The following is a 24,397-nucleotide window of genomic DNA, read 5'->3' as shown; positions in this document are numbered from 1 at the left end:
CAATGTCCATTCAGAAAACAGAATGCAAAGTAACAAATTAAATCTGATTTGGAAGCATCCTTAATCTCATACAAAATAATTTGAATGAAGGTGTCCGGTACCTGGTTTAATGTAGGTCAATTAACACATGCCCATTGTCTATTTGGCTGATGCACACCAGAATATCACATGATCATGCCAGTTTGCAAACCATTTCTCTGATAAGCCAGTTTAGGCCAGTGACCTGGATTCTGTAGACAGTACTGTTTGCTCACGTAGCCAATCAGAGACACAGCAGATTCTGCAACTTTTGGAAATCTTGAGCCACACAGACAACAGTTGAGCAGCAGTCCTGATGAAAGGTCTCGGCCCGAAACATTGACTGTTTATTTCCCTCCATAGATGCCGCCTGACCTGCTGAGTCCTCTGGCATTTTGTGTGTGTTGCTCATGCAGCTGTCCTTTTAATTTCAAAATTGATAACCAGCAAGCAGTAACATTTGAATAGTTTTTATTTAAAGACTGGCCCTCGTCTGTATTAATGCCTGCTGGCCATATAATTCCTGAAAGATGTGCTATGTCTAACAATCTCTAGCAGTCGGCATCATGGACACTTGCCAAGTTGGACCAGTTCATCGCAGGTTTTGTGTAATGTTAAATCCAATTGGAAATTTGGAAGAAAAATACTTTTCAGATGACTGTAATTGATGCCTACTTCATCAGCAACATTCAAAAGGAAAAAAATATTGCCCATATTTTCAATCCTCCATTTTTTAAAAAAGTCTGTACCTTTTATAGAGCCTTCAAGAGACCTTCAAATGCTTCTGGGTAAATAAACTATAATAGAACATAGAACAGTAAAATACAGGAACAGACCCTTTAGTCTTTGATGTTTGTGCCAAGCTTGATACCAAATTAGTCCCCTTTGCCTGTATGTGATCTATATCCCTCCATTCCCTGCTTATCCAAGTCCTATTTAAGAGCCTCCTAGTTGTTACTTTTGTATGTGCTTCCACTACAACACCTGTTCCTACCACTCTCTGTGTGTTAAAACAAGAATTTGTCCCACCTATCACCTTTAAACTCCACCCCCCCCCCACCTTAAAGCTGCGTCCTTCAGTATTTGACGTTTCTAGCCTAGGAAGGAAAATTCTGACTGTCTACTCTATCTATGCCTCTCATAATTAAAAATAAATTCTATTAGGTCTTCTGTGATGCCCCAGAGAAAACAATCCAATGATATGGCACTGTAGACTGAAATGGGAACATGAATGTGTTGTTTATATCTGTAGATGCAACCAAGGCTTAAAGTTATAGAACGGAGGGGAAAGATACTGCAATTGATTTTCCAGTCTATGACCATATGTACAATTTCACTATCTTCCTTGAAAACAGACTCACTTTCACAGAAGGAAAACAAGTCCCCATTTGTTTGTCCTTCAATTGCATTCTTTTTGTTAAATATTGGATTGGAAGATATTTTTGTTTGTAAGAGAAGTAAATGCTAAAATCTGCTTGCCAGAAGAATTTACATGTTGTATTATCTGTATAAATTCAATATGCATTACTTTGTTCTGGCAGTCTTTTGGATTTAATTTATTGGCAAGATCAAATTACCACTGGCAGCTCTCATTCACACGTGCAGAGCAGGAGCTATTAGAGGATATGGATGATGATGGTGGCTGTCGTCTGAAGTGTTTACAAGTCATAAGAAAACTGAAGGAAGATCACTGGTGTCCTGGAAATAAACCAGTTATTACATCCTATCATCTACAGGTAGAGATGTTCTTCAATTTGCAAAATAGTTGACCTAATGCGCATGTCTAATACAGACTCTCAGTCTTTATTCTCGTGCATGGATTTAGAGAAAAATTGGGAGCAGTGATTTTAGTTTAAGCATAATACTGATAGCTGCTAGCTCCTCTATTGAGCTGTCACATTTCTCAGGATTGTTGACAAAAGTAAATCATTTTTATCATCTCTGCCATGCACTGATCTCAACATTTTCTATTTAAATATCCCCACACGGCTTTTGGGGTCTCAATTGGAAGATTAAATTTCTTCTTCAGACATTAGTAATGGCCTAATCCTGGGACAATTTACAATGACCAGTTAACTACCAACCAATCCAGGCACCCGGAGGAGACCCACGGGGTCTCAGGGAGAACGTACAAACTCCCTACAAGCAGCGGTAGGAATTGAACCCAGGTCACTGGTACCGTAAAGCGTTGTGCGAACACTGTGCTACCGTGCCGCCCTCACTGGGTTCACATAAATTCAGGCTTGCTGACATGACACTTGCTAAGTGCCAGTATGATTCAATCCAGTAAGTGTGACTGTGCGGAGGTCAGTCCTACCAGCAGCCAATCCTCAGATGCTCATTTGTTGCTGGTGGCCGTGACCTGAAACTTCGCCACTGTTCCTCTGCCTGTTGGAGCTGCCTTCCATTCTTCTCCAGTGTGATTATTTTAATGTGGGCTGAAGTAATTGCCTAGAGATTTATCGCCAGTCAATAGCATTAAATATACTTGACGATTGTTGCTGTGCATTCACACATACTAGCTATTAGTGAACTAAATTGACTACAGTTACTGCAGGTATACGCAGCCTGTTAAACAAGAACCATCATTGCTATTGCCTAGTGAGAGAGGTGAATGAGGATTGAGTATTGGCGAGGTTGAATACAACATTGGTCAGTGGTAACCCGAATAGAGATCAGCAACCCCTGTGTACACTGACGAACTAAGCTGATCATTTCCAACCAGCAATAGGAATTCAATAGAGTCATCAAGCAGCATGGCATGGATGCAGGCCCTTCAGCCCATTGAATTCCTGCTGATCATGGTGCCACTTAACCTGTCCTAATTCCCCGCATTCGGCCAGTATCCCTCTAAGCCCTGTCCCTCCATATGCTTCTTAAGTGATACCCCTATACCTGCCTCAACTGTTTCTTGTGGTAGCTCGTTCCATGTACTTGCCTTTGTCAGTGTGGCAGTGTAGGGGGTGGGGGGAGATAACCCTCAGATCCCTTTTAAATCTTTCCTCCCTCTATGCTGTCTAATTTTAGACTTCCCTATCCTGGGGAAAAGACTACTACCATCCACCTCATCATTGCCTCTCATAATTTCAGACATCTTCATAGGGTCACTCACTCTCCTACTTCAAAGGAATAAAGACCTAGCCTGCATGATCTCTCTCTAAAACTCAGGCCTTCCAGTCTTGGCAACATTCTGAAGTCCTTTCTGCACTCTTTCCAATTTAACCATACCTTTGCTATATCAGTGTGACCAAAACTGTACACAGCACTCCTAATGCGGCTCGATAACAACTTCTACAACTCCTATGCCCAATGTCCGGACTGAATGCCTGGTGTCTGCAGGCCCACGTCTATATCCACTGGAGCCGGAGGCCTCTCCTGGGGTTAAAGGACTGTACATGTGCATGGGTGGGAGGGAGGAATGGGGCTTGCTTTTGCTGTGTTGCTTGTTGGGTTCTGTGTTGTTCTGCCAAGCATTGTGGGTGTGCTATGTTAGTGCCAGAATGTGTGGCGAGACTTTGCGGGCCTCCCCCAGCACATCGTTGGGTGCGTTGGTTGTTAAGGCAAACACTGCATTTCACCGTGGCTAATGAACTTGAATCTTAAAGGCCAACGTGCTAAATGCTGTTTTTCACCACCCTACCTGCTATTAATGAACTATGCACATGTATTCCTAGGTCCCTCTGTCCCATTACACTCCCTTGTGCCCTACTATCCATAGTCCCAGTCCTATACTGGTTTGACATTTCAGACTGCACCACCTCATGCTTATCTGCATTGAAACCCATTTACCACTCCATAACTGATCGGGGTAACCCTCTAACCTATGATGACCTTCCTCACTGAAAATTAGTAAGGAAGTAACCACTTAATTCTCTCTTTCCAGACATTATTGTTTTGGACCTGTGAGAAATATCCACGCTCTAAGGATTGGAAAAACTTCCAGAAGTGTTTTCTGCGGTTGGTAAAGAAACTACAGAAATGCGTGCTGCAGAGATATCTCCGACATTACTTTGTAAAGAGTTACAACCTATTTAAGTATGCTAACACAAATGAACTGGACATAACATCCCAGAAAATTAATGACTTCTTGATGAACCCTGGTGTGTTCTTCCATTGAATTTGATCAGCTTTGATGTTAGCAAATGACAGGTTCCACTGCACTAAATATTTTGAAACCCCATCTTTTACCAATCTTAAAATTGTGTTGTTATTTTTAATACTGGGACCAGTATACCAATAGATATTACCAATGAATTAGTTACTATACAACTATTTCTACCAGGTTTCTTTCCATAGTTTTAATAAGACTCTAACCTCCACTAAAATTTAAGAGACAGAAACTTAAAATTCTTAAGCATTTATTTGTTTACATTGCTAACATTCTTTTCTGTAATGTGATAAAAGGTTTAAATATCTTTGTTTAAAATGATTCGTTGCTCTGGACACTTATTCTATAAAGAATAATTAGTCTTTTCAAATTAAGCATTTTTTATCTGCTTTTGCTGTGCAATGCTTTTTTAAAAAAAAAGATGTGTTACCTGCAGCCACTGTTCAGTATTCAATGAATTGCTAATTTCCAAGGAGCCACCAATTGCCATTGAGTATCTAAAATATTTAGTAAACCAAATTAAAGACACTTTCCAAACCTCTAATTTAACTTATTTATTCCCACTGCTGCACTTTGCTAATGATACGTATTTCTTCTTTGGGAATCCTACTGTTCAGCCCAAGTACCAATGAAGATGTGTGTTAAATAAAGGATTTACAAACTGAAAGGAAATTCCAATAAATTTCACTGTTGCTTTTAAAATTAAGGTATATTCTGAATAGCTAAAGAGTTGATAAACTTATTGTATGTAATTTGGTGAAATGGAAGTTGCTGCTACTCCTTTGCAGTTCCGGACAGCTCAGTATTGGATTGGTGGAGAATTATTTATATATCTGTTTCAAGAAGAATTTTAGATGTTTAAAGTTTTGCTTAAAATTTGAGGTTTGAGATGCTTTCATCCTTAGAAGTATTTTAATTTCTTTTCAATGTTATGGACAAGTTTGTAGTGGAGTAAGCCAAAAGAATGCAAATAAGCATGCCAGAGGCTCATCAGTCTACTCAAAGATAGAGCTGCCCAGTTGCATTTCAAGAGGATTACACTGATGCAGCACAGTGGCAGCTAAATTTGCATCAGTGCTGGACTTTTCTTACCACAGCTTTACTATGAAGCAACACACACAAATGCTGGAGGAACTCAGCAGGCCAGGCAGCATCTATGGAGAAAAGTACAGTCGATGCTTTTTACTATAAAGAATGTTGCCACACATTTTGGTGCCAACATGCCTGGTGGAACAACACAGAACACAACAACAGCAGTAAAACATCCTTCCTCCCCCTCCCTTTTCCTTTCTCTCTCTCTCCCCCCCCCCCCCGAGCTGTACCCCTAAATAAATGAACTCTGCCGGTCATTAAATCTTGAGGCATGGATAAATAACAGTTTGTACCCAAAATCTTACACTTGGAAGTGCATGGTGTTTCGAAGGACAGAATATTATAAACAGAGAAAATGAAAAAAGGGTTAAAGACATGGTTAGATCTGAATTCGTGGCATGTGCCCCACAGTTTGAATGTTGATGATCGAAGATAAAGAGAACATGTAATGGAAAGACATGAAAGTAAACAAAGGTGATGTTGGGTCTCTGAGTGTTACGAAAAGTTCAAGACCAGCAATGGCTTCACTGAATGGTTTGAATGCTTCAAAAATGTGCAATGCTTCGGCATCTTCAATTTGTGGGGGTGGGGGGATAGCAGGTGCCATGGATTGAAACCAAATCATCAAAGAAGATCCTCTCCTGAACATACTTTCAACAAGAATGAGAGAAGGCACTTTTGGGAGGCCATGTTCACCTCCAGGGATGAGAAGATTACTCCAGGCTTCAGGGCAGCAAAGATGGCCTTATCCTCCTTCTTGAAGGCAATTTCCAACATGAGTGCAACATGTTAATCTACCACTCAGAGAATCCAAATGTTCTAAAGGGATAGTTGAAGGCTAATCTCCCAAGGGTATTATGATTAAACAAAACCTGGAAGATGGTGCTGCTTTTTTTGAGATTATATCTTGTTATTTCTCTCCCTTCATTGAACTGTTGTGGAAGATATAATCTGGACAATGACAAGTGACAATGCTCCTAGACATTTTATTATTTTCATGGAAATGGCTGACAGTTTGCCTCCTGACCTCACTACATTGTTACCAATATATTAATTGTTCCTTTTGAGACTTTTCAAAAGCAGTGTTTAAGGAGGGTTGTCATTCAGAGTGGAAAAACAATGACAGACAACCGTTCTGGAAACTTGAAAAAGTTTCAACCTAAGCATAGCTAAGGCTTAGATCTGTGTCACTTGTGATGAAGTAACCAGTTCAACAATGGATGGTGTGGGAAGGACATAGCGGCAACAAAGTGTGCACAACTCCCCTGCATTTTCAAAAAGTCAAAAAGCACAAAAGACATTGTCAAATTAGTAATCGCGGCTGAGTTTGTTGTAGTAACCAGAATGACCTGGAACAATTTTTGGACTCTCACATGGATCTGTTTAGAGTTTTGAGATGAATAAGATGCTGCCAACATAGCCACCACTACCGTTGCAAAAACAGCTTTCTACAAAAAGGCGTTCTGCTAGTGCAAGTCCATGTACTTTGAATGCATATCATTCAGTGGAAGGAGCCTCTCAGGTAAGTCAGACGAGGGATTATGAGCAAGATCTGGTAAAGGACATAGATCAGTACAGCACAGGAACAGCCTCTTCAGTGCACAACATTGTATCAAACTACATTACTAATCAAATGTCCAACTAGACTAATCCCTTCTGCCTACACTGTGTCCACATCCCTCATACTCATGTGCTTATCTAACATTCCTATTATACTTGCGTCCTCCACCAGGGCTGTCAGTGCATTCCAGGCACCCTGTGCAAGAAACTGACCCTGTGTCAGTGCATTCCAGGCAGTCTGTGCAAGAAACTGACCCTGTACATCTTCTTGGAACCTGCCCCCGCTCACTTAAATGTATTAGACACTTCAACCCTGGAAAAAGATACTGGCTGTCTAGCTATGCCTCTTGTAATCTTGTAAACCTCCACTGGATCTTCCCTCAGCATCCACTGCAGAAAAAAAATCCTAGTTCATCCAGCCTCTCCTTACAGCACATGCCCTCTAATTTGGGCAGCATCCTGCTAAACATCGTCTACATCCACATCATTCCTATAATGGGATGTCTAGATGTGACCCAATCAGAATTTTATAAAGCAGCAACATAACTTTTGAACTCTTGAACTCAGTTCCTCCACAAATAAAGTTAATCATGCCTGATGTTTTCTTTACCACCTTTTCAACTTGTGTAGCCATTTACAGGAACCTGTGGACTTGTGCATCCATACCATGAAAGGTTCTGTCATTTACCCTTGATCTCCCTTTACAATTTACATGTCCCTTTACCTTTGAAATCCTAAAGTGCACACTTAACATTTTGCTAGGTTAAAATCTATCTGAAATTTCTCTACCCACATCTTCAACTAATCTAAACCCTGTTGTATTCTTTGCCAGTCTTTTGCACTATCCAAAACACCACTCATCTTCAGATTGCCTACAAACTTACTTACCCATCCATCTACATTTTCATCCAGGTCATTTATATATATCACAAACAGCAGAAGTCCCAATATGGGTCTCCAGGGAACAAAACTAGTCAAAGACTTACAGCCAGAAGAAGTCTGATTGACCATCATAGCCTAATTTGGAATCCAGTTAGCAAATACGTAGTGGATACCATGCATCGTAATGCTTTGAATGAGCTTCCCATGAGGGACCTTGTCAAACACCTTGTTAAAATCCATGTAGGCAACCTCCATAGCTCTATCTTCATCATTCACCTTCCACACCTCCTTGAAAAACACAGTCAAGTTAGTAAGACATGACTTGCCTTGCACAAAGCCGTGTTGACTGTCCCCAATTTGGTCATGGTTTTCCAAACTCATATATCCTGCCGGACTGCGCAGGCGTGTGACGTCGGGCAGTGCAGCGCGGCAGATTTAAAAGGGCAGACATCCTGCTTCGGGTTTGATTCGAAGAAGGAGTCTGGGAGTCTGAGAGTCTGAGAGGGAGTGCCGAGAAAGACATTTTTGAAATTTTCGTTATTTTTTATCTCCAACGGCGTTCTGAGAGGCGGGACTGCGCAGGCGTGTGACGTCTGCGGGGAAACTGCTGGAGTCAGTTATCAAGGATGTGATAACAGCACATTTGGAAAGTGGTGAAATCATCGGACAAAGTCAGCATGGATTTGTGAAAGGAAAATCATGTCTGACGAATCTCATAGAATGTTTTGAGGATGTAACTAGTAGAGTGGATAGGGGAGAACCAGTGGATGTGGTATATTTGGATTTTCAGAAGGCTTTTGACAAGGTCCCACACAGGAGATTAGTGTGCAAACTTAAAGCACACGGTATTGGGGGTAAGGTATTGATGTGGATAGAGAATTGGTTGGCAGACAGGAAGCAAAGAGTGGGAATAAACGGGACCTTTTCAGAATGGCAGGCGGTGACTAGTGGGGTACCGCAAGGCTCAGTGCTGGGACCCCAGTTGTTTACAATATATATTAATGACTTGGATGAGGGAATTAAATGCAGCATCTCCAAGTTTGCAGATGACACGAAGCTGGGTGGTGGTGTTGGCTGTGAGGAGGATGCTAAGAGGATGCAGGGTGACTTGGATAGGTTGGGTGAGTGGGCAAATTCATGGCAGATGCAATTTAATGTGGATAAATGTGAAGTTATCCACTTTGGTGGCAAAAATAGGAAAACAGATTATTATCTGAATGGTGGCCGATTAGGAAAAGGGGAGGTGCAACGAGACCTGGGTGTCATTATACACCAGTCATTGAAAGTGGGCATGCAGGTACAGCAGGCGGTGAAAAAGGCGAATGGTATGCTGGCATTTATAGCGAGAGGATTCGAGTACAGGAGCAGGGAGGTACTACTGCAGTTGTACAAGGCCTTGGTGAGACCACACCTGGAGTATTGTGTGTAGTTTTGGTACCCTAATCTGAGGAAAGACATCCTTGCCATAGAGGGAGTACAAAGAAGGTTCACCAGATTGATTCCTGGGATGGCAGGACTTTCATATGAAGAAAGACTGGATGAACTGGGCTTGTACTCGTTGGAATTTAGAAGATTGAGGGGGGATCTGATTGAAAAGTATAAAATCCTAAAGGGATTGGACAGGCTAGATGCAGGAAGATTGTTCCCGATGTTGGGGAAGTCCAGAACGAGGGGCCACAGTTTGAGGATAGAGGGGAAGCCTTTTAGGACCGAGATTAGGAAAAACTTCTTCACACAGAGAGTGGTGAATCTGTGGAATTCTCTGCCACAGGAAACAGTTGAGGCCAGTTCATTGGCTATATTTAAGAGGGAGCTAGATATGGCCCTTGTGGCTACGGGGGTCAGGGGTTATGGAGGGAAGGCTGGGGCGGTGTTCTGAGTTGGATGATCAGCCATGGTCATAATAAATGGTGGTGCAGGCTCGAAGGGCCGAATGGCCTACTCCTGCACCTATTTTCTATGTTTCTATCTCTAGGAATCCTCCCCAGTATATAAGACCATAAGACACAGGAACAGAATCAGACCATTTGGCCCATCGAGTCTGTTCCACTATTCTCTCATGGCAGATTTATTATCCCCCTCAAACCCATTCTACTGTTTTCTCCCCAAAGACTTTGATACCCTTACCTATCAACTTCTGCTTTAAATATATCCAATGACTTGGTGTCCACAGCCATCTGTGGCAATGAATTCCACAGATTCACCATCCTCTGGCTAAAGAAGTTCCTCCTCATCTCTGCTCTAAAGAGTGTCCTTTACTCTGAGGCTGTGCTGTCCAGTCCTAGGTTCCCCCACTATAGGAAACATCCTCTCCACATTCTCTCTATCTATGTCCTTAAATATTTGACAGGTTTCAGTGTACACGCCCCCCCCCCCCATTCTTCTGAACTCCATCAAGTACAGGCCTAGAGCCATCAAATGCTCCTCAGCCATTACCCTTTCATTCCTGGGATCTTCCTCATGAACCTTCTCTGAACCTTCTCCAATGCCTTTCTTAAATAAAGGGCCAAAACGGCTCACCATATTCCAAGTGCAATCTGACCATCACTTTATCAGGCATTGCATCTAGCTTTTTTGTTCTAGTTCTCTCAAAATGAATGCTTAACATTGCATTTGCTTTCCTTACTATCAGCCTGCAAGTTAACATTTAGGAAATCCTGCAATAAGACTGCCAAGTCCCTTTGCATCTCTTGTTTCTGGATTTGCTCCCCATTTAGAAAACAGTCTGCTTCTTTATTCCTTCTAGCAAAGTGCATGACCACTTACTTCACCACACCGTGTTCCATCCGCCACTTCTTTGTCCATTCTCCTAATCTGTCCAAGTCCTCCTGCAGGCTGCCTGCTTATTCTACATTCTCCGCCTGACCTCCTATCTCTGTATCTTTGCAAACTTGGCCACAAAGCCATCAACTCTGTAATCCAGATCATTGACAAATAACCTGAAAAGAAAAGGTTCCAACACCAACCCCTTACAGAACATTACTAATCAATGGCAGCCAACCAGAAAAGGCCCCCTTTATTCCCACACATAGCAATTCAATAATACTTCTCAACTGTACTCACCAATGAGAAGGAGATGAAAGACAGTGAGTTCAGGGACCTGGATTTTTTTTAATTAATATCATTTCTAAAAAGAAACAGTAGAAAACCTTAGTTTTGTAAGTCATCCATACAGATCATTTGAAAATGTAAATACATTGAGGTAGTACAAGGACAAGGAATAACAATGTAGAATCCGAGGATTCTTGGAACATGAGTGCATAAACCCCCAGGGCTGATTGAGGTCTTATGAAGAGCTAACTGAGACTGATGAATCCAGTTAGTGCAGATGGACTTTGTCTATATGGACTTTAGCAAGGCATATGTTAAGGTTCCACATGGCAGGCTGATCTGGAAGGTTAAGCACAGGGGATCAAGTTGAATTGGATCCAAAATTAGGAATCAATGGGTGGTGATAGAAGGATGTTTTTTTCTGATTGTAAGTTTGTGACTAGTAGTGCATCGCAGAAAGTGGTGCTGAAACTTTTGCTGTTTGTAACATATTAACAATTCGGGAGGAATGTGAGAAGTACAGTTAGTTAGCTTGTGATGACATGAAAATTGGCGGTGGTATTGATGGCGTGGAAGTTGTCTAAGCCACAACAGGATATAGATCAGATGGGAATGCTGGATGGGGCATTGGTAAATGAAATTGAATTCTGACAAGTACAAGATAATGCATTTTGGTGAGTTAAATGGGGACGGGACATATGAAATGTTGATGCACAGAAGGAAGTTAGGGTTCAAGTTCAGTCCTCCGTAATGGGATGGAGAAGAAGGCAAATGGCATGCTTGCTTTCATTGACTGGGGACATCTACATAAACATTGGGAGTTTATGTTGCAGCTTTACAAAACACTGGTTCGACTGCTGTTGGAGCACTGGGGGCCGTTCCGGTCACCACACTGTGAGTATGCTGGAGAGAGTGCAGAAGTGATTCATCAAGACGTAACTTGGATTGGAGGACTTCTGTTATGGTGATTGAATAAGCTGGACTTTTTTTCCCCTGGAGGAAAGGAGGCTGAGGATGACAGAGGTATATAAAATTTTAAGAGGCACAGATATAGTAGATAGCGAGTTTCTTTCTTTTGCATGGTAGGGATATCAAAGGCAAGAGAGAATAGGTTTCAGGTAAAAGGATGGAGTTTGAAAGGAGATCTGAGAGGTAAGTTTTCTTGTACTCCAAGTAATTAATATCTGGAACTCATTGTCAGATGAGTCAGATACAATCACTACAAGAGACATATAATCCTTTGAGGCATTTAGACAGGCACTTGAATTAGCAAAACACTGAAGGATATGAGCTTAATGTAAGCAAATGTGATGAGAGTAGGTGGGCAAAAAAGGCTGGCATACAGCAATAAAAAGTCAATGGTGCTACATCCAGTGATAGCACTCTCCACAGTTTGAAGATGTTGATGTACAGTTGTGATGACAAACCAAGTTATCCAAAGATTGATGCTAATGAGAAAGAGATAAGGGAGACAATGGAGGAACGTTCAAAATGTTAATGAGAGAGAAGAGAGAGATAACAGAAAAGAAACACAGTTCAGAATATTGACAGACTGGTTGCTTTGAACCTGAACTATTTGAAGTTTGATGGGCAGGCGATACCCTAGCAGGGAGATAAAAAGAACAGGTTCGCTAAGGCATGACACACACCACGAGATCACGAGATAACGATACCCTGGAAGAGCAGTGAGCCCCCACAAGCTGGTGGGAGTTTGGAGGTCTGGTTGCGGGAACCGACCAGGGATGCACAGGGTGAAAAGGGTACAATCGGTGGGAACCTGGTGTGTGTGTCCGCCCTTGCCTGGGTGCCGGGTTCACTGCGGAAGAACAGTCGTATCCGGAATGGAGGGGTCACAGTCAGTGACCACAGAAGACATAAAAGGGTCTGCCCGAAAGCCAACTGCGAAGAACATCAAAGGTCTGCTTGAATCAAATTTGCATTCTCTCTCTCTCTCTCTCCAATAGCACAACAGCGATTACTGCGAATTGTACTAAGCTGAACTGAACTCTGTCACTTAGACTGATCATTTTACCCCTAGACTGCGATAGAGCTTGGTTGATTCCTATTACCCTAGTTCTGTGTACATGTGTGTTTCATCATTGCTAACCTGTTGCATTGATATCCTTACGATTAGAGTACTATGTTACTTATTTCTTTAATAAAACTTTATCAGTTTCTAATAAACCAGACTCCAACTACTGGTCCATTTCTGCTGGTTTGGCAACCCAGTTACGGGGTGCGTAACACAGTCAACATCAGAATGGCTACATGATGGGAAATGCCATCCTTTGCTATAAGGAGCTTTACTAAATAAAGGAGTGCATTCTTTTTGCCTCTTAAGTCATCCACTCAAGGAGAACTGTTGCTATCAACATTGCTGATAATATCAAACTTAGTTTTATCACCACACCCACCATTCTGTCACCAGCAATAATTTACCTGCCACTCTGCATGCAAAGTCATTTCTATAAATTACATATACGTAAAGGCACAAATTATAAACTGGAGTAGATCACTTGGTAATTCAAGCCTACTCCACCGTATAATACAATCAGACTTACAATCAGATACCTGCTTGATCTGATTCCATACCCAACCCTTCACTTTGGCTTATCTGAGGCAATCTGTCACTCCACCCTCCACCCTACTTTAAAGAACTTCATCGTTTACCAAAAAGAATCTGCCTTAAAGACCGCTTCCGGGAGTTCCAAACCTCTTAACCATCCAAGTGCCTCCACTTAATTTCATCTGTTTTAGATGGTGAACCCTTACTCTGAAGCAGTGAACCCCTAGGCCCAGATTTTTATTTAATGGCTAAGAAAATATTCTTATGATGGTTACATATGTATATTTGCATGTGTTTATGCTTTTTCTGACTAAATTTCTCCAATTTTGGAATGGAACTGGAGTCATAACATTTGAACTAATAAGAAATTATTTTTTGATTTATAAACTTTTGCTTAATGAAACATATTTTAGGAAATCAACTCTCTCAGTAATCAAGGAATATGGTTTAATTTGTGCTTACCAGAATATATTTATATGCACTAAAATATTAAAATAAGAAGTTTCCTCCCCTGTCCTTCAGAGAACATCTGCCAACTACAGTAAAACTCCAGTGATCTAGTATCCTTGGCACTTTGATGGTGATGCAGTGGCAGATTTTCATTAAATTCACTTTAAGAAAAGGCATCAGTATAGTGAGATGTTCCGTGAATTTCAAGAGAGCATAGGAAATGGCCACAGTGAATTGAAAAGGAGCACAGAGAGCAGATCCCTTGTAAGTTTAATGGAAGAATGCAAACCAATGTCCTGGTGGATTTAAAGGTAGCATGGGAATAGAACCTGCTGAACTCATTTACACTTTTACTCTAAACAGATCTGATTATGTCAGTATTCACAAAAGACACTGAACTGAAATCTGTGTCACTCTTTTTGATTAAGGAAAATTTACTATAGGTCATTCTATACTTTTAATCTTCCTTTATAGATTGAAACACTCAAAAAATTAAAATTCTGTAACTGATGAACTCATTACATTGAGTCAATATGTTATTCAGTTTTTTTTAAAATGCACAGAAACTTAACAACTTGTTTGGTCAGAAGCCTAAACTTCTAATTGAAGTTTTGCTCTATGTGGTGAAACTCTATGATGATAATGGTTGTAATATCTATGTTACTTATTGTAATCCCAAAACATAAAACTAGTTGAAAGAAAACAAGGAGTTGGGAATAATGTGTACACTTTATTTTTACTTCTAGCCATTCACGCAAATATGATGCATAACAACGTATAGTATTCATGTACTTCTACATATAACCCATAATGAAATATTTAAACAACAAAGAATGTTTAATCAAACAATATATTTACAATATTATTCAAATATTATTGAAATATTAAATACATGACATGCTCCCTGCTTAGCTATAAACTCCAACTCAATATAGAATGCATCTCAAATTAAACATACACATACACAACTGTACAGCACACTATATAATACAACTACTACATAGACATCCACAGCACAGTAAAATTTAAATTGTCCCGTTCAGGCCTAAAGATTTAATCGCTATGGTGAGTTTCTTATTTTTCTGGGATAACGTCTTTCCTGACAAGCAGGATCACTCTGCCTGGCATGTGGGACTTGTGGCTGTGAAATAATCTCAGGATCTGAAGCCTTCCCCTTGGTAGTTGTAGGAGTTGACTCTGGAACTGCAGCAAGAGGTGCTGACGGATTTGGACACCTCTCTTCTCTAACAATGGACTCTGCTCTCCCCAGCTGATTGATGTGTCGTCTCCAGATGATATAAGACACATTCTCCGCTGTGTAGGAGAGTGGTCCAGTTCTGTCCTTAATCTTTCCAAGTACCCACTTTTGATCACCTCTGTAGTCCCTCACCAGGACTGCTTCTCCAGGAGTGAAACATCAAACCTCCTTGTTTCAAGATCCCTCAATTTGACTCAGCTATTTATCCTGCATGCCTCTTCTGAGACTGGATTTGAGGAGAGCCAGGCATGGACACAAGGGACGACCCAGGAACAGCATGGCTGGTGAGTTGTTGGTTGTGGAGTGTGCTGCATTGCGAAATGCAGGGAGAAAATCGGGCAGCTTCTGACTCAGTGTTAGTGTAGTGAGCTCTGCTGACACAGCTCACAGTGCGTTCTTTTGGCTCTGGATAAACATTTCCACCAAGACATTTGTAGCTGGGTGGTACAGTGCAGATGTAATATGTCTTACTCCATTCATTGTTAGGAATGATTGAAACTCTTCTGCCGCAAACCATGGTCCATTGTCACTGATTAAGTGTTCTGGAGCACCAGTCCTTGAGAAGAGACGTCTAAACGTATCACCAATGTGTGAGTGTATTGGGAACACTTCTGGCCACTCTGTAGCTGCATGCACTACTGCCAAGAAATTTGTGCCCATGAATGGTCCGGCAAAATCCACTGCCAGGGCATTGCAAGCCATTCCCAAGGATGGAGTGGCACTGCTGTTGGCATTTTCTGAACGTACTGGCACCCCAAACAGTGCATGGTCACCTGCCCATTCTGCTGATCTATTCCAGACTACCAGACAGAGCTTCGAGCTGCTTTAATTTTGACCACACCTAGATGACTGGCATGTAGGCTCTCCAACACATTAGTTCGCAGCTTGGGTAGTACAGTATAACAACTCTCAATCCCCACATAAGGCAACCTCCGTCAAGGGCAAATTCATCCTGGCACTAGTAAAAATTGGGGAACTGGAATTTCTGCTGTACATTCCAGCCATTTTGCATCACCATGTAGACCTAGGACATTGTGGGGTCTGTTCTTGTTTCCATTTGGATCACCTCTGCTGTAATAGGGGCACTATTGATTTGCATTAGGGAGGATATATCAAGAGGAGTTTCCTCTTCTGTAAATTCTTCAGCTATTTCCTTGTCCAAGGGTAAATGGGACAATCCATCATGATCCTCATGATCAGTTGTCCTCTTGAATTTGATCTTGTAATTGTGTCCTCCAAGAAACAGAGCCCATCTCTGCATTTGTGCCGCTGCTGTTAGTGGAACAGCCCTCTGTGGATTGGAAATGGACTCTAGTTGCTAATGATAGATAATGAGGGAAACTCTCCCATACCAGTACTGGTTGAAATGTTTTAAACCCCAGACCAGACTCAAGGCCTCTCTGTCAATCTGCGTGCAATGTTTCTCTGTAGCTATAAGGGAACATGATGCAAAGGCTATAGGGTTTTCACTTCCATCATTCATAACATGTGACATGACTGCACCTATGAGGTGAGGCAACACAGGCAAGGTTCACTGGACAATGTGGATCATAATGTGTGAGTGGAGTGTCTGATGTCACCATTTTGAAAGCCACCTTATACTGCTGTGTCCATTGCTATTTCTTCCCAACCTGTGGTAACGCATTTAAGGTGTGGAGCACAGTGACTGGGTTTGGCAAGAACCTGTTATAGTAATTATCAAATCCTAAAAAGAAACACAACTGTCACACGTGCTTTAACGATGGACATCCATCATTTTCTCAGTGCATTTGTATAATTCTTGTACGTCAATGGTGTGACCCTTGGTTTAAAGAATTCACATTTGTTGGGTTGTGCTCTAAGGCATAACCTTCTTATCTTTTTAATAGGGTGTTTGAAATGTTGGAGATGCTCCTTGTCATCCTTACCAATAACAATTATGTCATCTGCATGTGCAGATGCTACTTGGAAAGTAAGCCTATTGTAGTGATAAGGTCCTTTGTGAGTATTTATGGTGAACGGCATTTTGGACTCTTCTTCCTTCTCCATCTGTAGGTAGGCCTCAGCTAAGTCCACTTTGCAGAAATGTTTCCCTCCAGAAAGGTTTGCAGAGATAACCTCTATCCTGGGCAGAGGGTATTGATCAGCTTTCAGTACTGGTTTGACGGTGACCTTAAAATCACCACAGATCCTGACAGCCCCATTCTTCTTGACTACTGGGACCACTGGCATTGCTCATGGGCTCCACTCAACCTGGGAAAGAACTCCTTCAGCCTCCTTGTGATCTAGTTCACTGGCTTCTTTATCACAGATGGTATAAGGAACTGGATGAGATTTGCAAACCTTGGGTGTGGCATTTTCATTTAAGACTTTCTTACCCTCGATGTGCTTGAGTTTTCTGGTGCCATCCTTGAACACTATTGTGGTATCCTTCAGTACCTTTCTTAATTCACTTCCTGTTGATTCTATTGCAGGGGATATGGTATGTAAATTGTGGATGAATCTCTAATCAGATTAAACTTGCCTCAGCCAATCATCCCCCCCCCAGAATGCTGGCCCTCCTGTTTTTACCACATACAACCCCACTGTGGCTCGTTTGTTATTGTATTTCACAGCTACGAATGTCATACCCAAAAGAGTTATCTTTTCTCCAGTATATGATCTTAGTTAGATATCTGCAGGCTTCAATTTAGTACCTTCAAAATGCTGTTCAAACTCATTTTGTGGAATGGCTGAAACAGCTGAACGAGTGACCAATTCTATTTTAATTAATGTGTCGTTCATTTCTGGTGTAAGCCAGTTTGCTTGTCTATTGTTAGTTTTCACATTGTATATCTTAAGGCTACTTAGTCCTGTGTCACTCTCATCATTATCAGATTTTTCATGAACAGCATGCAGATTAGTGCTCTTTTTGAACCTGCAATTTGACTTTATTTTTGTCCGCCCAACATGCTCTTTGTATGTGTCCTATTTTGTTGCATTTTCATTAAACTTCCATTGATCTAGTGTACGTGAGCCCCTGCCACAACAGTAACCCAGTTTGTTCAGCCAGGTAGGTTTCTGTTTAGACATTGCAATTTTGTTTACACTCACTTTTATTCATGACTGCAACTCAACAGTGTCTCTGTCTGCTGTTTCCATTGATACAATGATTTAAACTGCCTTTTTAAATGAGAGTCATGCTTCAGTTAGGAGACATTTTTGAACGCCTTCTTGTAAGATTCTACAAACTAAACGATCTCTCAGTGCATCATTAAGCCCATCACTGAACTGACAATGTTCATACAACTTCTTCATTTCAACCCATATGCTGAAATGGACTTCCCTTCCTTTTGATTCCATTTATTAAACCAAAAGCATTCTGCAATCAACAATGGTTTTGATTCTAAATGTTCCTGCATTACTTTCATGATATCAGCAAAGCTCAATTCAGCTGGTTTGCCTGGAGCAGTTAAGTATATACTGTATGTATATTAAATAGTTAAAATTATAAATAATGCAAAACAGAAATAATATATAAAAAATATATGAGGTAGTGTTTATGTTCAGTATCCATTTAGGAATTGGATGGCAGAGGGGAAGAAGCTGTTCCTGAATCACTGAGTGTGTGCCTTCAGGCTTCTGTACCTCCTTCTTGACAGTATCAATGAGAAGAGGGCATGTGCTGGGTGATGCTGCCTTTCTGAGGCATTGCTCATTGAAGTATCCTTTGGCACACACTCATCCATGTGAAGAGATTATGGAAGTAAACTAGCATAAAATATTTTAAAAAAGATAGCAAAAGATTTTATAATTATATAAAGTGGAAAAGGGTGACTATGGTGAATAAGGTGAAAGGGTCTGGCAGATGGACTGCAATGTTGGTAAATGCAAAGCCATCCCCTTTGGAAGGAAAAAGAGAAAATCAATTTACTATTTTAAAAGGTGAAATATTTCAGCATTCTGTTCTCCTGAGGAACTTGGAGGTGCTTCTGCATGAATATCAAAAGGTTGGTTTTCAGGTGCAATAGGTTATCAAAAAGGCAAATGGAATGTTAGCCTTCATTGCTAGAGGATTGAATTCAAAAGCAGGGAGATGATGCTGCAACGGCACTCAGTACTGCTGAGGCTGCATTTGGAGTACTTCGTGCAGTTCCGGTCTCCTTACCTGAGGAAAAATATACTGGAGTTGACGGTGATGCAGAGGCGGTTTCCCAGGTTGATTTTAGAGTTGATGAACTTAGCCTATGAGGAGGGATTGAGTCACCAGTGACTATACTCACTGGAATTCAGAAGAGTGAGAAAGGATCTTACAGAGACCTATAAAACTGTGAAAGGGATAAATATGATAGAGACAGGAAAGTTGTTACCACTGGTAAGTGAGACGAATTAGGGTACATCGTCTCAAGATTACGAGGATGAAGATGAGGAGAAAATGCTTTTCGCACAGTAGACAATCTGTGGAATTCTCTACCCAGGGAATCAGTAGAAGCTACCTCATTAAATATATCTAAGGCAGAGTTGGGTAGATTTTTGCATTGCAGAGGAATTAAGGGTTATGAAGAAAAGGCAGGCAGGCAAGTGGAGCTGAGTCCACAGCCAGATCAGCCACCAATGGCAGAGCTGGGCCAATGGGCCAGAAAGGCCGAATACTTTTCCCATGTTTTTATGTTCTTATTCTTATAGAAACATAGAAAATAGGTGCAGGAGTAGGCCATTTGGCCCTTCGAGCCTGCACCGCCATTTATTATGATCATGGCTGATCATCCAACTCAGAACACCGCCCCAGCCTTCCCTCCATACCCCCTGACCCCCGTAGCCACAAGGGCCATATCTAACTCCCTCTTAAATATAGCCAATGAACTGGCCTCAACTGTTTCCTGTGGCAGAGAATTCCACAGATTCACCACCCTCTGCGTGAAGAAGCTTTTCCTAATCTCGGTCCTAAAAGGCTTCCCCTCTATCCTCAAACTGTGACCCCTCGTTCTGGACTTCCCCAACATCGGGAACAATCTTCCTGCATCTAGCCTGTCCAATCCCTTTAGGATCTTATACGTTTCAATCAGATCCCCCCTCAATCTTCTAAATTCCAATGAGTACAAGCCCAGTTCATCCAGTCTTTCTTCATATGAAAGTCCTGCCATCCCAGGAATCAATCTGGTGAACCTTCTCTGTACTCCCTCTATGGCAAGGATGTCTTTCCTCAGATTAGGGGACCAAAACTGCACACAATACTCCAGGTGTGGTCTCACCAAGGCCTTGTACAACTGCAGTAGTACCTCCCTGCTCCTGTACTCGAATCCTCTCGCTATAAATGCCAGCATACCATTCGCCTTTTTCACTGCCTGCTGTACCTGCATGCCCACTTTCAATGACTGGTGTATAATGACACCCAGGTCTCGTTGCACCTCCCCTTTTCCTAATCGGCCACCATTCAGATAATAATCTGTTTTCCTATTTTTGCCACCAAAGTGGATAACTTCACACTTATCCACATTAAATTGCATCTGCTATGAATTTGCCCACTCACCCAACCTATCCAAGTCACCCTGCATCCTCTTAGCATCCTCCTCACAGCTAACACTGCCACCTAGCTTCGTGTCATCCGCAAACTTGGAGATGCTGCATTTAATTCCCTCATCCAAGTCATTAATATATATTGTAAACAACTGAGGTCCCAGCACTGAGCCTTGCGGTACCCCACTAGTCACCGCCTGCCATTCTGAAAAGGTCCCATTTATTCCCACTCTTTGCTTCCTGTCTGCTAACCAACTCTCCACCCACACCAATACCTTACCCCCAATACCATGTGCTTTAAGTTTGCACACTAGTCTCCTGTGTGGGACCTTGTCAAAAGCCTTCTGAAAATCCAAATATACCACATCCACTGGTTCTCCCCTATCCACTCTACTAGTTACATCCTCAAAAAATTCTATGAGATTCGTCAGACATGATTTTCCTTTCACAAATCCATGCTGACTTTGTCCAATCAAAATTATGAGTGAAGTTCTAGTCTGCCCAGCCTCTCCCTGTATAACCTCCTCATTAGTTTTCTTTGCCCTCTTTCCAGCTCAATGACACATTAAGGTGAACAAAACCATCTACAATACTCCTGACTGATAAAGGACAGCACGACAATATCCTCTTTTACCACTCTGTCTGCTGTGACATCACTTTCAGCGAACATTGTACTTGTGCTATGAGTCTTTGAGTATGACTTTACTCCTAAGCCCCTCTATTTCACAACACTCTCCAGGACCCTACTGTACACTATGAAGGTCTTACCCTGGTTTGACTTCCCAAAATGGAATACCTTCCACTTATCTGAACTGAATGCCTCTGACTAGCTAGTCGAGATCCCCCTGTAATGTTGATAACCTTATACATTGTGATCTCTTCAAACAGATTTCCACCTGCTCAGTTGCTTAAGTTTGTAGGAATGTCGTGCCAATAAATCTCAAAGTCTTCAAGCCAAGGTACTGTCCTAGAAAACCCCAAAAAGCATGGCAGCTTTGTTTCTTGGTCTTTCAACTATGTTAAACATAGAAACATAGAAAACCTACAGCACAATACAGGCCCTTCGGCCCAGAATGCTGTGCAAACATGTACTTACTTAGAAATTACCTAAGGTTACCCATAGCTGTCTATTTTTCTAAGCTCTATGTACCTATCCAGGATCTCTTAAAAGACCCTATCGTATCTGCCTCCACCACCCTCGCTAGCAGCCTATTCCACGCACTCACCACTTTCTGCGTAAAAAACTTACCTACTTCCAAGCACCTTAAAACAGTGCAACACACATCAAAGTTGGTGGTGAACGCAGCAGGCCAGGCAGCATCTCTAGGAAGAGGTACAGTCAACGTTTCAGGCCGAGACCCTTCGTCAGGACTAACTGAAGGAAGAGTTAGTAAGAGATTTGAAAGTTGGAGGGGGAGGGGGAGATCAAAAATGATAGGAGAAGACAGGAGGGGGAGGGATGGAGCCAAGAGCTGGACAGGTGATTGGCAAAAGGGATATGAGAGGATCATGGGGCAGGAGGCCCAGGGAGAAGGAAAAGGGGGATGGGTGAAGCCCAGAGGATGGGCAAGGGGTATAGTGAGAGGGACAGAGGGAGAAAAAGGAGAGAGAGAAAAAGAATGTGTGTATATAAATAAATAAATAATGGATGTGGTATGAGGGGGAGGTGGGACATTAGCGGAAGTTTGAGAAATCAATTTTCATGCTTTCAGGTTGGAGGCTACCCAGACGGAATATAAGGTGTTGTTCCTCCAACCTGAGTGTGGCTTCATCTTTACAGTAGAGGAGGTAGTGGGTAGACATATCAGAAAGGGAATGGGACTTGGAATTAAAATGTGTGGCCACTGAGTGATCCTGCTTTCTCTGGTGGACAGAGCGTAGGTGTTCAGCGAAACGATCTCCCAGTCTGCATCGGGTCTCACCAATATATAGAAGACTGTATCGGGAGCACCGGACGCAGTATATCACCCCAGCCGATTCACAGGTGAAGTGTCGCCTCACCTGGAAGGACTGTCTGGGGCCCTGAATTGTAGTGAGGCAGGAAGTGTATGGGCATGTGTAGCACTTGTTCCGCTTACAAGGATAAGTGCCAGGAGGGAGATCGGTGGGGAGGGATGGGGGTGACGAATGGACAAGGGAGTCGCGTAGGGAGCGATCCCTGCGGAAAGCGGGGGGGGGAGGGAAAGATGTGCTTAGTGGTGGGATCCCTTTGGAGGTGGCAGAAGTTACGGAGAATTATATGTTGGACCCGGAGGCTGGTGGGGTGGTAGGTGAGGACAAGGGGAACCCTATTCCTAGTGGGGTGGCAGGAGGGTGGGGTGAGAGCAGATGTGCGTGAAAAGGGGGAGATGCATTTGAGAGCAGAGTTGATGGTGAGAAGAGAAGCCCCTTTCTTTAAAAAAGGAGGACATCTCCTTCGTCCTGGAATGAAAAGCCTCATCCTGAGAGCAGATGCGGTGGAGACGGAGGAATTGCGAGAGGGGGATGGCATTTTTGCAAGAGACAGGGTGAGAAGAGGAATAGTCCAAATGACTGTGAGAGTCAGTAGGCTTATAGTACACATAAGCTGTCTCCAGAGATAGAGACAGAAAGATCTAGAAAGGGGAGGGAGGTGTCGGAAATGGACCAGATAACCTTGAGGGCAGGGTGAAAGTTGGAGGCAAAGTTAATGAAGTCAACGAGCTCAGCATGCGTGCAGGAAGCAGTGCTAATGCGGTCGTCGATGTAGCGAAGGAAAAGTGGGGGGACAGATACCAGAATAGGCACGGAACATAGATGTCCAGTCCCTATATACTTCCATCCCCCATCAGGAAGGTCTCAAAACTCTCTGCATCTTTTTGGATTCCAGACCTAACCAGTTCCCCTCTACCACCACTCTGCTCCGTCTAGTGGAATTAGTCCTTACTCTTAATTATTTCTCCTTTGGCTCCTCCCACTTCCTCCAAACTAAGGGTGTAGCCATGGGCACCCTTATGGGTCCCAGCTATGCCTGCCTTTTTGTTGGCTTTGTGGAACAATCTACGTTCCAAACCTATTCTGGTATCTGTCCCACATTATCCACAACACCCCCAATCTTTGTTTCATCAGCAAATTTTTCTTGACAGACGGAAGTGGTGCACTCTCAACAGAGCGAGAGCAGGAGTTTGTAGGACGGGAGACAAAATGGTAAAGTGGGGTTTAAAGATCAGCGAATCCTGCGAGTGTGGCAAAAAGGTGCAGAACGTTGAACAGGTTCTGTGCAACTGCCCACTCTCACCTGATTTAGCTGACACTGACCTGCTCAACATCAACTAAACAACACTAGAGTGGCTGGCTGTCTGCTGTGACAAGCTACGATGATGAGTGAATTTACTAACCAATCCCTCCACTTCTTCATCCAGGTCATTTATAAAAATCATGGAGAAGGGGTTCCAGAACAGATTCCTGAGGCACACCACTGGTCACCGATCTCCATGCAGAATATGACCCATCTACAACCACTCTTTGCCTTCTGTGAGCAAGCCAATTCTGGATCCACAAAGCAAGGACCCCTTGGATCCCATGCCTCCTTCCTTTCTGAATAAGTCTTGCATAGGGTAACTTTTCAAATGCCTTGCTGAAATCCATATACACTACATCTACAGCTCTACCTTCATCAATGTGTTTAGTCACATCCTCAAAAAATTCAATCAGGTTCTTAACACACGACCTGCCTTTGACAAAGCCATGCTGACTATTCCTAATCATATTATATCTCTCCAAATGTTCATAAATCCTTCCTCTCAGGATCTTCTCCATCAACTTACCAACCACTGATCTATAATCACTGGTCTATAATTTCCTGGGCTATATCTACCCCCTTTCTTGAATAAGGGAACAGCATCTGCAATCCTCAATCCTCCAGAACCTCTCCTGTCCCCATTGATGATACAAAGATCATTGTCAGAGGCTCAGCAAT

At 42.3% G+C, this 24,397-nt stretch overlaps 1 protein-coding gene across 4 annotated transcripts in view; it reads left to right on the top strand.

The window, feature by feature from the left end:
- mab21l3 (mab-21-like 3) overlaps positions 1 to 4,828 on the top strand; it is a 49,883-nt gene extending 45,055 nt beyond the window's left edge. For 3 of the 4 annotated variants that reach the window (XM_072260393.1, XM_072260394.1, XM_072260392.1), the window contains exons 6-7: positions 1,560 to 1,754; positions 3,902 to 4,828. In XM_072260393.1, coding sequence (XP_072116494.1) covers positions 1,560 to 1,754; positions 3,902 to 4,135 — 429 coding nt within the window. In that variant the 3' untranslated portion in view covers positions 4,136 to 4,828. The remainder of the gene's footprint in view (positions 1 to 1,559; positions 1,755 to 3,901) is intronic. The other variant, XM_072260395.1, reaches the window with a different exon arrangement.
- Positions 4,829 to 24,397: the final 19,569 nt, after the last annotated feature.

This window comes from Mobula birostris, chromosome 6 (genome assembly GCF_030028105.1).
Source record: "Mobula birostris isolate sMobBir1 chromosome 6, sMobBir1.hap1, whole genome shotgun sequence".
NCBI classification, from domain to species: Eukaryota; Metazoa; Chordata; class Chondrichthyes; order Myliobatiformes; family Myliobatidae; genus Mobula; species Mobula birostris.
The sequence above is the reverse complement of the archived record's forward strand: the minus strand, read 5'-3'. Positions and strand labels throughout refer to the sequence as shown.